General features: G+C 48.3%; 1 protein-coding gene across 1 annotated transcript in view; it reads right to left on the bottom strand.

The window, feature by feature from the left end:
- Positions 1-14,620, bottom strand: part of LOC311149272 (ATP-binding cassette sub-family C member 8-like) — a gene marked incomplete at both ends in the record, with an annotated part of 153,072 nt that overhangs the window by 14,587 nt on the left and 123,865 nt on the right. Inside the window, 8 exons of the mRNA XM_084186396.1 lie at positions 1,325-1,445; positions 2,014-2,127; positions 2,401-2,503; positions 2,600-2,692; positions 3,057-3,214; positions 3,421-3,490; positions 4,163-4,329; positions 13,976-14,223. Of these exons, the coding sequence (XP_084042522.1) occupies positions 1,325-1,445; positions 2,014-2,127; positions 2,401-2,503; positions 2,600-2,692; positions 3,057-3,214; positions 3,421-3,490; positions 4,163-4,329; positions 13,976-14,223 (1,074 nt within the window). The remainder of the gene's footprint in view (positions 1-1,324; positions 1,446-2,013; positions 2,128-2,400; positions 2,504-2,599; positions 2,693-3,056; positions 3,215-3,420; positions 3,491-4,162; positions 4,330-13,975; positions 14,224-14,620) is intronic.

Below are 14,620 nucleotides of genomic sequence, written 5' to 3'. Positions count from 1 at the left end.
CTTTAACTTCATTATCCAGGACCACACTAGCATGCCTGGGACATAGGCAGCAGTTAAATTGAGCCAGAGCTACCCAGTTTGGGCTGGAGCTAGGGTTAGGGTTGTCTTTGTGGCTAGGGTTGTGTTTGAGGCTAGGGTTGGGGTTGTGGCTGGAGCTAGGGTTAGAGTAAGGGTTGAACTGGGATGTGGACATGAAGCTAGGGTTAGGGTTTGGGTTGTGGCTGGAGCTAGGGTTAGAGTAAGGGTTGAACTGGGATGTGGACATGAAGCTAGGGTTAGGGTTTGGGTTGTGGCTGGAGCTAGGGTTAGAGTAAGAATTGAACTGGGATGTGGACATGAAGCTAGGGTTAGGGTTGTGGCTGGAGCTAGGGTTAGAGTAAGGGTTGAACTGGGATGTGGACATGAAGCTAGGGTTAGGGTTGTGGCTGGAGCTAGGGTTAGAGTAAGGATTGAACTGGGATGTGGACAATAAGCTAGGGTTAGGGTTGTGGCTGGAGGTAGGGTTAGAGTAAGGATGAACTGGGATGTGGACATGAAGCTAGGGTTAGGGTTTGGGTTACGGCTGGAGCTAGGGTTTGGATTGAACCGGGATGTGGAAATGAAGCTAGGGTTAGGGTTTGGGTCTGGAGCTAAGAGGTGGTACTGTACTAGGGTTAGAGTTATGTCTGGAGCTAAGAGGTAGTACTGTACTAGGGTTAGAGTTATGTCTGGAGCTAAGAGGTGGTACTGTACTAGAGTTAGAGTTATGTCTGGAGCTAAGAGGTAGTACTGTACTAGGGTTAGAGTTATGTCTGGAGCTAAGAGGTAGTACTGTACTAGGGTTAGAGTTATGTCTGGAGCTAAGAGGTGGTACTGTACTGGGGTTAGAGTTATGTCTGGAGCTAAGAGGTAGTACTGTACTAGGGTTAGAGTTATGTCTGGAGCTAAGAGGTGGTACTGTACTAGAGTTAGAGTTATGTCTGGAGCTAAGAGGTAGTACTGTACTAGAGTTAGAGTTATGTCTGGAGCTAAGAGGTAGTACTGTACTAGGGTTAGAGTTATGTCTGGAGCTAAGAGGTAGTACTGTACTAGGGTTAGAGTTATGTCTGGAGCTAAGAGGTGGTACTGTACTGGGGTTAGAGTTATGTCTGGAGCTAAGAGGTAGTACTGTACTAGGGTTAGAGTTATGTCTGGAGCTAAGAGGTAGTACTGTACTGGGGTTAGAGTTATGTCTGGAGCTAAGAGGTAGTACTGTACTAGGGTTAGAGTTATGTCTGGAGCTAAGAGGTAGTACTGTACTAGGGTTAGAGTTATGTCTGGAGCTAAGAGGTGGTACTGTACTAACCCATCAGTCCCTCATAGTTCTCAGGCTCAGTCTTCAGCAGGCCGTTGATCCTCTTGACTGAACCCAGCTGAACCTCCATGTCTGCCAGGTTACGCACCATCCAGTTCAGGTAGTTAGATACCTGGGACACAGAGACACAGACAGACGAGACAACATCATTATAGACGTGACAGACAGTTACTGTAACAGGAAGGAGAGGAGAGAGGTTTCACTGGTTTAGAGCCTCAACCTCTTGCCTGACGACTCATTCTGAATTCAGCTGCTCTATCGATTGTTCAGTAAATTCAGTCTGAAACTGCCATCCTAGAAATCGTTTGTGCAGATTTCAAATTCATCAGCAATTGGATCGTCTCTAACAAATCTAACCAATCAGAGTATCAAAGTTGATGACGTCATCATGTAGGCTGGCTTTGGCCCAACCCATCGGTTTCTGGGACCAATCAAAACGGTCAGAATGTGCTCCATTCTGTAAGACGTCAGGGAGATCAAATCCAGACTCATCATGGAGAAGAAACACTAGTGGGCGTGGCATTTGGCCGGAGCCATGTGGACAGGTAGTCAGGCAACTCAACCTGTCTTTCATCAAGAAATGTGTGACTACATTAGATCTTTGACCTTAGACACACACACATGCACACACACACACACACACACACACACACACACACACACCCCAGAGCGGTCCTCACCATGAGTGCGTAGGTGAGTCCTAGTCCCACTAGGCCAGTGGAGAGGTGGTTGTATAGAGAGTTGGTGATGGAGGCCACGGCTGCTATCAGAACCACACAGGCTCCTATATACTCCTATAGCGAAACAGCATACATAGTCACCACACACAAATATATATACTCTATAGAGAGAAATACACAGATAACTATATAGTCAAATAGAAATACAAAAATGCTCAGTATAAATCCATATAATCCTGTCATATTCAAAATTCCCATAGCGGGAGCAGTCACCCAATAGAATGTGAGCAGACGTAATAACTTGATCAACATGAACCATGCCTTGGATACAGCACCAGACAAAAAAGTTTAGTAGAGTAGAATACATTATAGAGTAGATCTCATTACCATGCGGACCTCTAGCCAGCGATTGGCTGCTGTGAGAAAGAGGGAGGCGATATTGTTGGCATCAGTGTACTCCAGTAACCTCTGTCTGAACCTGGGCTCATACCTGGAGGAGAGACCATCACAGAGTAATACGTTTAAGTGGAGAAACACACAACCACCTAGCTGGTCCCTGTCAAAATGTTGTTTAAAACATCTTTACCTGAATGCCCGGATGGTGGTGAGGCCCTCCACTGTCTCTGAGAAGTGGGACAGGAGGGGGAGCTGGGTACTATCCTCCAACTGCTGGAGGTCCCTGACCAGAGAGAGAGGGAGGAGAGAGAGGGGAGGGGGGAGGGGGAGAGAGAGGAGAGGGGAGGGGAGGAGGGGGAGAGAGAGGGGAGGGGAGGAGGGGAGGAGGGGGAGAGAGAGGGGAGGGGGGAGGGGAGGAGGGGGAGAGAGAGGGGAGGGGAGGAGCGAGTAGGAGAGAGAGAGAGAGAGAGAGAGAGAGAGAGAGAGAGAGAGAGAGAGAGAGAGAGAGAGAGAGAGAGGAGATAGAGAAAAGGGGAGACATACTGTAACTAGTCCTGATGAGAACACTGCCCTTTGAATAAACTGATCAACTGAAGCAAAACAAGTGACAGAGACAAAAAAATAAACTTCCCAAACCAAGTGCTCACCTGGAGGCGACCCGGAAGTACTTCTGTATGAAGTAGCAGGCGATGGCCAGGGGCACCAGGGCGATGAGGAACACAGGGGTCACATAGGAGATAACCCCCAGCGCCGACACACACAGCAGGGTGGAGCGACTCAGACACTCCAAGGTGGCAGGAATGTGCTGGGGACACAGCCACCAATAAAACATTACATTACTACCATCTACCAGGAAAAGCAACCAAAGGGTTCACAGACTGTAGCTACTTCCAAAACCGTGAAGAAAAATATGAAACTCTATTTGAGATTCATAGACTTCGAAAGTTCCAACTCAGTATGGTTGTGGCTACTTCTAGTGTTAACACACATAGAGGGGTGGTGGAGCAATACCTGGTCTATAGTGTTGGTGTCAGAGGAGAACCTGTTGAGGATGTTGCCCAGGGGAGTGGTCTCAAACAGCCTGAAAGAGACAACCACACAGACTAACTACACCACAGTTTCATATCTTACATTACTGTACCTGAAAGATCATATTTTTAAGCTTTTTACTGTCCTATATGTACAACCTCAAGTGGAAGGATAAAGCTGCTGGTATATCATCAATGTTTCTGTTACAAATTCTATTCCTCTGAGGGTTGCAAGGAATTACATTTGAAAACAATGAAAGTGATTATTCTTCTTGGCCGTCACCTCATCTAAAAGGGTTCATTACAGAGCCCTGACCACAAGGTCCTTAATTATCTGTGATCTGGCACTGCGCTGGCATCACCGTGGTTTCAGTGTGTGGAAGGCAGATGGACCTCTGGGTAATGGGGTGGATCACAATGTATACAGTGTCTCAACTCAGGCCCCAGGATGATCAATTGTTACACACACACACACACACACACACACACACACACACACCAATGCATCATACACACACACACACACACACACCCTGCCCTCTCTCGTAATAGGTACCATGAAAGGCACATGATTCACACACACACACACACACACACACACACACACACACACACACACACACACACACACACACACACACACACACACACACACACACACACACACACACACACACACACACACACACACACACACACACACACACACACACACACACCTTTACCTCATAGGTGCCAGTATGATCTTGCTGAGCAGGTTGTGGTGTAGTTCTTTGGCCACTCTCAGTCCTGTCCACTCTACGGCCACAGAGGTGACCAGACACAGAACGATGCCCAGACAGCACAGCACACTGAACACTGACAGGTACCACGAGTGGCTGAAACCACACTCCTACAGAGGGGAACACAGGGGAAATAGGCTTGGTTAGAGAGCAGTGTGCGTGCGTGCGTGCGTGCGTGTGTGTGTCAGTCATGTGACCATCACACTCTGGGTTCATTAGAGAACTTATCACAAACCAAAATAACATCACACCCCTTCTCTCACATACACTCTCACACAGACACACACCAATACTTAGTTCCCACTGAGAGTAACCCTGAGCACTACTGTAACATGAGCTCTAACGATGAGTAATTGTGACTTATTAGGCAGGAATTAGCTGACTACGTTGGCAAATGCATGAGTCACCAAGCCTGAACTGACTACATTTGGACATTATGCACTCACACCACGTTGCCCTCTCTCCTCCTCTCTCTTTCAGAGTACACTGATGCCAACAACATCGCCTCCCTCTTTCTCAATCATTCAGATGAAAATTTCCTTTAAGGGCCTGACAGAATTAATAGGATTCTAATTCAAGGTCAAACGACAACTGAAGGGGCCTCTGTGAGGAGAGGAGTTGTATCTGGAGGGTGTCACGATCGTTGGTTAAGTGAGTGGAACAAGGCGCAGCGTGCGATACGAACATGACTTTATTTAATTAAAGTACTCAATACAAAAACAACAAACAATGACGAATCGTGAAGTCCTCAGTTACAATGACTGATACGGAACAAAAACCCACAACACTAAGGTGAACACTGACAGTTTAAATATGGCTCCCAATCAGAGATAACGAGCCGACAGCTGACACTCGTTACCACTGATTGGGAGTCACACGACCAAACAAGGAAACACAACCAAATACAACACAACCAATACCAAACACAACCAAATGAACACACCCTGGCTCAAAATACACAGTCCCGGAGCCAGAGCGTGACAGTACCCCCCCCTAAAGGCGCGGACTCCGACCGCGCCTACACCCCAAATAGGGGAGGGCTGGGTGGGTGTTGCTCCTCGGAGGCGGCTCCGGCTCCGGGCTTGACCACCACCCTACTACAATCCCCCCGTAGTGCCCCCAGTCCGATCTGACCCAGTTAGCTGGATCAGGACTGCCGACGCGCACCCCTGGCTTGGCGCGTGAGGCAGGAATGGACCGGACCTGGCAGACGATACGCACCCTTTGCATGGTGCGTGGAGCCGGAACAGGCCTCACCAGGCTGAAGACTCGCATCCCTGGCTTGGTGCGAGTAGCAGGAATGGGCTGAATCCGGCTGACGACTCGCACCCTTGGCTTGGTGCGAGTAGCAGGAATGGGCTGAATCCGGCTGACGACTCGCACCAAGTCAAGGGTGCGAGTCGTCAGCCGGATTCAGCCCATTCCTGCTACTCGCACCAAGCCAAGGGTGCGAGTCGTCAGCCGGATTCAGCCCATTCCTGCTACTCGCACCAAGCCAGGGATGCGAGTCTTCAGCCTGGTGAGGCCTGTTCCGGCTCCACGCACCATGCAAAGGGTGCGTATCGTCTGCCAGGTCCGGTCCATTCCTGCCTCACGCGCCAAGCCAGGGGTGCGCGTCGGCAGTCCTGATCCAGCTAACTGGGTCAGATCGGACTGGGGGCACTACGGGGGGATTGTAGTAGGGTGGTGGTCAAGCCCGGAGCCGGAGCCGCCTCCGAGGAGCAACACCCACCCAGCCCTCCCCTATTTGGGGTGTAGGCGCGGTCGGAGTCCGCGCCTTTAGGGGGGGGTACTGTCACGCTTGACTTGGTGCGAGTGGCAGGAACAGGCTGAATCCGGCTGACGACTCGCACCCTTGGCTTGGTGCGAGTGGCAGGAACAGGCCGGGTTGGGCCGGCGACGCACACCGTGGACCTAGTGCGTGGAGCAGGGACGGGCTGGACCAGGCTGACGACTCGCACCCTTGGCTTGGTGCGAGTAGCAGGAACGGGCTGGACCAGGCCGACGACGCACACCGTAGGCTTTGTGCGTAGAGCAGGGACAGGCCGGGCTGGGCTGGCGACGCACACCGTAGGCTTTGTGCGTGGAGCAGGGACAGGCCGGGCTGGGCTGGCGACGCACACCGTAGGCTTTGTGCGTGGAGCAGGAACAGGCCGGGCTGGGCTGGCGACGCACACCGTAGGCTTTGTGCGTGGAGCAGGGACAGGCCGGGCTGGGCTGGCGACGCACACCGTAGGCTTTGTGCGTGGAGCAGGAACAGGCCGGGCTGGGCTGGCGACGCACACCGTAGGCTTTGTGCGTGGAGCAGGGACAGGCCGGGCTGGACTGGCGACGCACCTCGTAGGCTTGGTGCGTGGAGCAGGGACAGGCCGGGCTGGGCTGTCGACGCACACCACTGACTTGGTGGGAATGGCAGGAACCGGCCGGGCTGGGCTGACGACGTGCACCACTGACTTGGTGGGAATGGCAGGAACAGGCCGGGCTGGGCTGACGACGCGCACCACTGCCTTGGTGGGAATGGCAGGAACAGGCCGGACCGTACTGGGGACACACACCACTGGCCCCACGCAGGGATCAGGAACGGGCCGGACCGGACTGGTAACACACCCCAGTACCTCTCGCCGTGCCTCCACACTTTCCCTCTCCTCTGTGCCCAGTGGCCCCCCTAACCTGGCGGCCTTCTCTGCCAACGCTTTGCACCGCTCTAACCGTACACCTGCTGCCCCGACGTCGTGAGCCCCCCCCCTAAAAATTTCCTGGGTGTCTCTCCTCCCCGTGGCCCAGGCCTCTCTCCCTCTTGCCAGACTCGCAATCATCTCCTCCCACGTCCATCCTCTCTCCTCGTCACGCTGCTTGATCTGGTTAAGGTGGGTTTTTCTGTCACGATCGTTGGTTAAGTGAGTGGACCAAGGCGCAGCGTGCGATACGAACATGACTTTATTTAATTAAAGTACTCAATACAAAAACAACAAACAATGACGAATCGTGAAGTCCTCAGTTACAATGACTGATACGGAACAAAAACACACAACACTAAGGTGAACACTGACAGTTTAAATATGGCTCCCAATCAGAGATAACGAGCCGACAGCTGACACTCGTTACCACTGATTGGGAGTCACACGACCAAACAAGGAAACACAACCAAATACAACACAACCAATACCAAACACAACCAAATGAACACACCCTGGCTCAAAATACACAGTCCCGGAGCCAGAGCGTGACAGAGGGTTTTAATGTCCTTCCCAACGTAGGAAACACACACACACGCAGAGGAATGATCTATTAATAAGAGGCAGCCTTTAGTAGCACCAGGATAACCCACACACCTGCCATGGCTCCAATGTGTTAATAACACAGCTTACCCTCTCCTGCAAGTATAATGTGTGTGCGGGTGTCTGTGTGTGCGCAAGCTTGTGTGTGCATACTCACTCAAGTGCTAATAATGATATTACATCACTATAATTACATTACAATAGCATTTGGCAAAATACTTTCTAAGTGACCAAATATGATTATGATGATGAAATATGAAATAATTAATATATAGGTGGAGAGACATTGCACTAATGAAAATATCCATCCCGTCTTTGTGAGGGTGAACCTATAGAAACAATTCAGGTTAGATAACTCAATTTGTGTGTCTTCAACCAACCTTAAGAGTTCATCGGTTAAATAAAGGTTAAATAAATACATAAATGAATATATAATTCGATTTCTGTTCTCTGAAGTGGCAGTTCATGGATATATTGATCTCTGGCTCCCTCTTTAGTAATTTGTGTGTCTTCATTTTTAACTGCAGTGCTTAAAGCATCAGACAATATTTCTTTTTGTCGGGGACAGCCCTACCACAAGACTGTCAAGCCCACTGAGCTAAAGCCTTGGCAATAGCACGGGGAACAAACGCAAGTCATCAGGTCCCAGGCTTTAATGCACACACTCACAGCAACATTTTCTAGGTGCTTGATTGAACAAAAAGTACACAGAAACTGCAAATAACTAGTTACCCCAAAATATTTCTTATTCGTCTGAAAACGTCTCCAACACAGAGAAAGGTGAGGCGCTGGACAGAGGAGGCAGGCTCAATGCTGCAGGACTCTTAAGAATACTTATTGGAATACAGTGCATTCAGAAAATATTCAGACCTCTTCCCTTTTTTCACATTTTGTTACTTTACAGCTTTATTCTAAAATTGATTAAATTCATTTTTTCCTTCATCAATCTACACACAATACCCCATAATAACAAAGAAAAAACAGGTTTTTAGAAATTTTTGCAAATGTATTACAAATAAAGAATAGAAATACCTTATTTACATAAGTACTCAGACCCTTTGCTATGAGATTCGAAATTGAGCTCAGGTGCATCCTGTTTCCATTGATCATCCTTGAGATGTTTCTACAACTTGATTGGTGTCCACCTGTGGTAAATTCAATTGATTGGACATGATTTGGAAAGGCACACACCTGTCTATATAAGGTCCCACAGTTGACAGTGCATGTCAGAGAAAAAACCAAGCCATGAGGTCGAAGGAATTGTTGGTAGAGCTCAGAGAAAAGGTTTGTGTCGAGGCACAGATCTAGGGAAGGGTACCAAAACATTTCTGCAGCATCGAAGGTCCCCAAGAACACAGTGGCCTCCATCATTCTTAAATGGAAGAAGTTTGGAACCACCAAGTGTAAGGACAGACGCTGGGAAACGAGAAGCAAGTACAGGGAGTGAACATTGAATGAAAAGAACTGACAGGAACAAAACACAGATAGCGTCTGGACAACGGAAACGAAACAACATTAATGCAGACACCGGGATCAAACTGAGGAACAGACAGATATAAGGGAGGTAACCAAGCAGTGATGAAGTTCAGGTGAGTCCAATGAAGCGCTGATGTGCGTAACGATGGTGACAGGTGTGCGTAATGATGGGCAGCCTGGCGCAGGGGCAGCTGTGACAACAAGACTCTTCCTAGAGCTGGCCGCCCGGCAAACTGAGCAATCGGGGGAGAAGGGCCTTGGTCAGGGAGGTGACCAAGAACCTGATGGTCACTCTGACAGAGCTCCAGAATTCCTCTGTGGAGATGGGAGAACCTTCCAGAAGTACAACCATCTCTGCAGCACTCCACCAATCAGGCCTTTATGGTAGAGTGGCCAGAAGGAAGCCACTCCTCAGTAAAAGGCACATGACAGCCCGCTTGGAGTTTGCCAAAAGGTACCTAAAGGACTCTGACCATGAGAAACAAGATTCTCTGGTCTGATGAAACCAAGATTGAACTCTTTGGCCTGAATGCCAAGCGTCACTTCTGGAGGAAACCTGGCACCATCCCTACAGTAAAGCATGGTGGTGACAGTATCATGCTGTGGGGATGTTTGTCAGCGGAAGGGACTGGGAGACAAGTCAGGATCGAGGGAAAGATGAACGGAGCAAAGTACAGAGAGATCCTTGATGAAAAGCTGCTCCAGAGCGTTCAGGACCTCAGACTGGGGCGAAGGTTCACCTTCCAACAGGACAACAACCCTAAGCACACAGCCAAGACAATGCAGGAGTGGCTTTGTGACAAGTCTGAATATGTCCTTGAGTGGCCAGCCAGAGCCCGGACTTGAAGCGACGCTCCCCATCCAACCTGACAGAGCTTGAGAGGATCTGCAGAGAAGAATGGGAGAAACTCCCCAAATACAGGTGTGCCAAGCTTGTAGCGTCATATCCAAGAAGACTCGAGGCTGTAATCGCTGCCAAAGGTGCTTCATCAAAGTACTGAGTGAAGGGTCTGAATACTTATGTAAATGTGATATTTCAGTAGAATGTTTTTTACACATTTGCAAAAATTTCTAAAAACCTTGTTTTTGCTATTTCATTATGGGGCATTGTTTGTAGATTGATGAGGGGGGGAAAACGGTTTAATCCATTTTAGAATAAGGCTGTAACGTAACAAAATGTGGAAAAAGTCAAGGGGTCTGAATACTTTCCAAATGCACTGTATGTTCAAAGATTCATCCACCCAGGACTCATCCTTCAACATGGAGGAATATAGATAATCAGTCACAGGCTTCATTAGGAAATGTGTTGATGATGTTGTACCCACAATAACAATCCAGACATACCCCAACCAAAAACCCTGGATGAACAGAGATATCCGTACCATGCTGAGAGCCTGTACTGCATAATTTCAATGTCAGCAGAACGAACCCCGATGACTCGGCGGCGCGCGACACGTTCAAGGCAAGCCGGTACGAGCTCTGTAAATCCATTAGGGACGCAAAAAGACAGACTCAAACTTCAATTGATGTTTGACAACTCAGACTCGCAAATCCAGCTGTATGGTGCCCACCGAAGCCTCCCTTCCAGACGAGTTTAACACATTCTATGCTCGCTTAGAGGCAGACAATACCGAGCCATCCAGGAAGACTCTCGCTGCTCTGGATGACCATGTCCTTTCGTTCTCCCAGGCTGACGTGAGGAAAAATCTCAACCTGTTCCTGTCCCAGGCTGTAGTCCCCACCTGCTTCAAGGAGACCACCATCTTCCCACAGCCCAAGAAAAACAAGCCCGTGAAGTGCTTCAAGAGGCTGGTCATGGCCCACATCAAGGCCAGCATGCCAGGCCCACTGGAGCCACTCCAATCTGCCTACCGCTCCAACAGATCCACGGAAGATGCCATTTCCATCACTATTCACACGGCCGTAACACATCTGGACAAGAGGAACACCTATGTGAGAATGCTGTTCATTGACTACAGTTCAGCATTTAACACTATTGTTCCTCCAACCTCGACACCCAGCTCAGAGCCCTGGGTCTGGACAGCACCCTCTGCAACTGGATTCTGGACTTCCTGACCACAGGCTGTGAGGATTGGCAACAACACCTCCTCCACATTGACTCTTAACACAGGGGCCTCGCAGGGGTGTGTCCTCAGCCCTCTACTGTACTCCCTGTTCACCCACGACTGCATGGCTTTGCACAACACCAACTCCATCATCAAGTTTGCTGATGACACCACTGTTGTAGGCCTGATAACCAACAACGACGAGTCAGCCTATAGGGAGGAGGTACAGTGGGGAAAAAAGTATTTAGTCAGCCACCAATTGTGCAAGTTCTCCCATTTAAAAAGATGAGAGAGGCCTGTAATTTTCATCATAGGTACACGTCAACTATGACAGACAAATTGAGAAGAAAGAAATCCTGAAAATCACATTGTAGGATTTTTAATGAATTTATTTGCAAATTATGGTGGAAAATAAGTATTTGGTCACCTACAAACAAGCAAGATTTCTGGCTCTCACAGACCTGTAACTTCTTCTTTAAGAGGCTCCTCTGTCCTCCACTCGTTACCTGTATTAATGGCACCTGTTTGAACTTGTTATCAGTATAAAAGACACCTGTCCACAACCTCAAACAGTCACACTCCAAACTCCACTATGGCCAAGACCAAAGAGCTGTCAAAGGACACCAGAAACAAAATTGTAGACCTGCACCAGGCTGGGAAGACTGAATCTGCAATAGGTAAGCAGCTTGGTTTGAAGAAATCAACTGTGGGAGCAATTATTAGGAAATGGAAGACATACAAGACCACTGATAATCTCCCTCGATCTGGGGCTCCACGCAAGATCTCACCCCGTGGGGTCAAAATGATCACAAGAACGGTGAGCAAAAATCCCAGAACCACACGGGGGGACCTAGTGAATGACCTGCAGAGAGCTGGGACCAAAGTAACAAAGCCTACCATCAGTAACACACTACGCCGCCAGGGACTCAAATCCTGCAGTGCCAGACGTGTCCCCCTGCTTAAGCCAGTACATGTCCAGGCCCGTCTGAAGTTTGCTAGAGTGCATTTGGATGATCCAGAAGAGGATTGGGAGAATGTCATATGGTCAGATGAAACCAAAATAGAACTTTTTGGTAAAAACTCAACTCGTCGTGTTTGGAGGACAAAGAATGCTGAGTTGCATCCAAAGAACACCATACCTACTGTGAAGCATGGGGGTGGAAACATCATGCTTTGGGGCTGTTTTTCTGCAAAGGGACCAGGACGACTGATCTGTGTAAAGGAAAGGATGAATGGGGCCATGTATCGTGAGATTTTTAGTGAAAACCTCCTTCCATCAGCAAGGGCATTGAAGATGAAACGTGGCTGGGTCTTTCAGCATGACAATGATCCCAAACACACCGCCCGGGCAACGAAGGAGTGGCTTCGTAAGAAGCATTTCAAGGTCCTGGAGTGGCCTAGCCAGTCTCCAGATCTCAACCCCATAGAAAATCTTTGGAGGGAGTTGAAAGTCTGTGTTGCCCAGCGACAGCCCCAAAACATCACTGCTCTAGAGGAGATCTGCATGGAGGAATGGGCCAAAATACCAGCAACAGTGTGTGAAAACCTTGTGAAGACTTACAGAAAACATTTGACCTATGTCATTGTCAACAAAGGGTATATAACAAAGTATTGAGAAACTTTTGTTATTGACCAAATACTTATTTTCCACCATAATTTGCAAATAAATTCATAAAAAATCCTACAATGTGATTTTCTGGAGAAAAAAAATCTCATTTTGTCTGTCATAGTTGACGTGTACCTATGATAAAAATTACAGGCCTCTCTCATCTTTTTAAGTGGGAGAACTTGCACAATTGGTGGCTGACTAAATACTTTTTTTTCCCACTGTAAGTGAACTGGAATTGCCAGGACAACAAGCTCTTCCTCAATGTCAGCAAAACAAAGGAGTTGTTTGTAGACTTCAGGAAACAGAGGAGTGAACATGCCACGATCCACATCAACGGGACTGCAGTAGAGAGAGTCAACAGTTTTAAGTTCCTCAGTGTCCACATCACAGATGACATGACATGGACCAACAACACCACCACTCTTGTCAAGAGGGCGCAACAGCATCTCTACTTCCTAAGACGGCTGAAGAAATTCGGCATACCAACCCAGGTCCTCTCCAAATACTACCACTAAACCATCGAGAGCGTCCTGACCAGTTGCATCACGGCCTGGTAGGAGAATTGCTCCATCCACGACCGCAAGGCCCTCCAGCGCATGGTAAAGGCGGCCCAGTACATCACTGGAACTGTGCGCCCACCCTTCCAGGACATCTACTCGAAACGGTGCCTGATGAAGGCCCCCAGCATCATCAAGAACCCCCCACACACACCCCAGCCACAAGCTTTTCACTCCCTTACTTTATGGTCGTATTCTTATCTTTTATTATTTCTTATTGTTGTTGCATTGTCGAGAAGGAACCTGAAACTAAGCATTTCATTAGAAGGTGTACATACAACTAATAAAACTTGAAACAGTGTTTGAAAATCAGTTTTTAAAACGTTTTCACTTTATATATTTTTTGTACAAAACGTAGAAATGAACCTTTTTCACATATGTAGATCGTGGTATTATGCTGGAGATAATGAACATTTAGTTGAAAAGTGGTGGAATTGCCATTTAATCTACATATGAGGATGAGACTGAGTGTAGCTCAAGGGCAACACACACATATGGAGGCTCCGTCTGGGAACATTACTTTTAGGTCAAAAGTACAGCACTTAACTCAACATGTGTTGTTTTCTAACATTATCTTATGATACTATTTCAGCTGTATATATGAAATGAATGCTGTAGTTAGCAGGAATTATCCTGTAAACTACCATTTCACTCCTTTATAAGGGAATACAACACTGTACTGTAAATAGTGGTCTGTAGAATAAAGCGTAACCACAGTGTTTTGAAAGCACATTGCCGTTTGGTTTGGTAGAACCAAATTGACCCCTGACCTGAGCAACGGTGCAGTTTCTCCCGGCGGCGTCCATCTTGGCAGTGATGACGTGGGAGGTCCAGTGGGCCAGCCAGTAGTCGATTGCAACCATGAAGGAGTGTTTGAAGAGCTGTGATAGGAGGAGCAGCGACAGGAGGAGGAGCCCTGCAGAGGACAGGTAGACCCCACAGGAGCGCCAGGGGATGGTGGCGCGGTGACGCATGGCCTGGGACAGGTTGTCATCCTCGTCACTTTCCACAGACTCTTCTGGAAGGACAGAGAGACGTATGATAGAGGGATAGGTAGAGAGAGAGAAACAATAAAAAAGAGAATGGGGGAAGAGAAAGAGATATAGCTCACAGGAGGTTGGTGGCACCTTAATTGGGGAGGATGGCTCGTGGTAATGGCTGGAGCGAAATGTGTGGAATGGTATCAAATACATCAAACACATGGTTTGATGCCATTCCATTCGCTCCGTTCCAGCCATTATTATGCGCCGTCCTCCCCTCAGCAGCCTCCACTGGTATAGCTGTAGCTGATGGGTAAAACAAATCCTCATACTCATGTGTCGGGTGTTGGGTTAAGGTTAGCCAGAGAATGGAGAGCAGTAGAGAGCAGGCAGGACACATTGGTCACGGTGAGTGAAGCTCCTCCCCTCATCTAA

The sequence above is a fragment of the Coregonus lavaretus genome (genome assembly GCF_964263955.1).
Source record: "Coregonus lavaretus genome assembly, chromosome: 21".
Classification (NCBI taxonomy): Eukaryota; Metazoa; Chordata; class Actinopteri; order Salmoniformes; family Salmonidae; genus Coregonus; species Coregonus lavaretus.
Note: the sequence above shows the minus strand (reverse complement) of the source record. Positions and strands in the feature narration are given on the sequence as shown.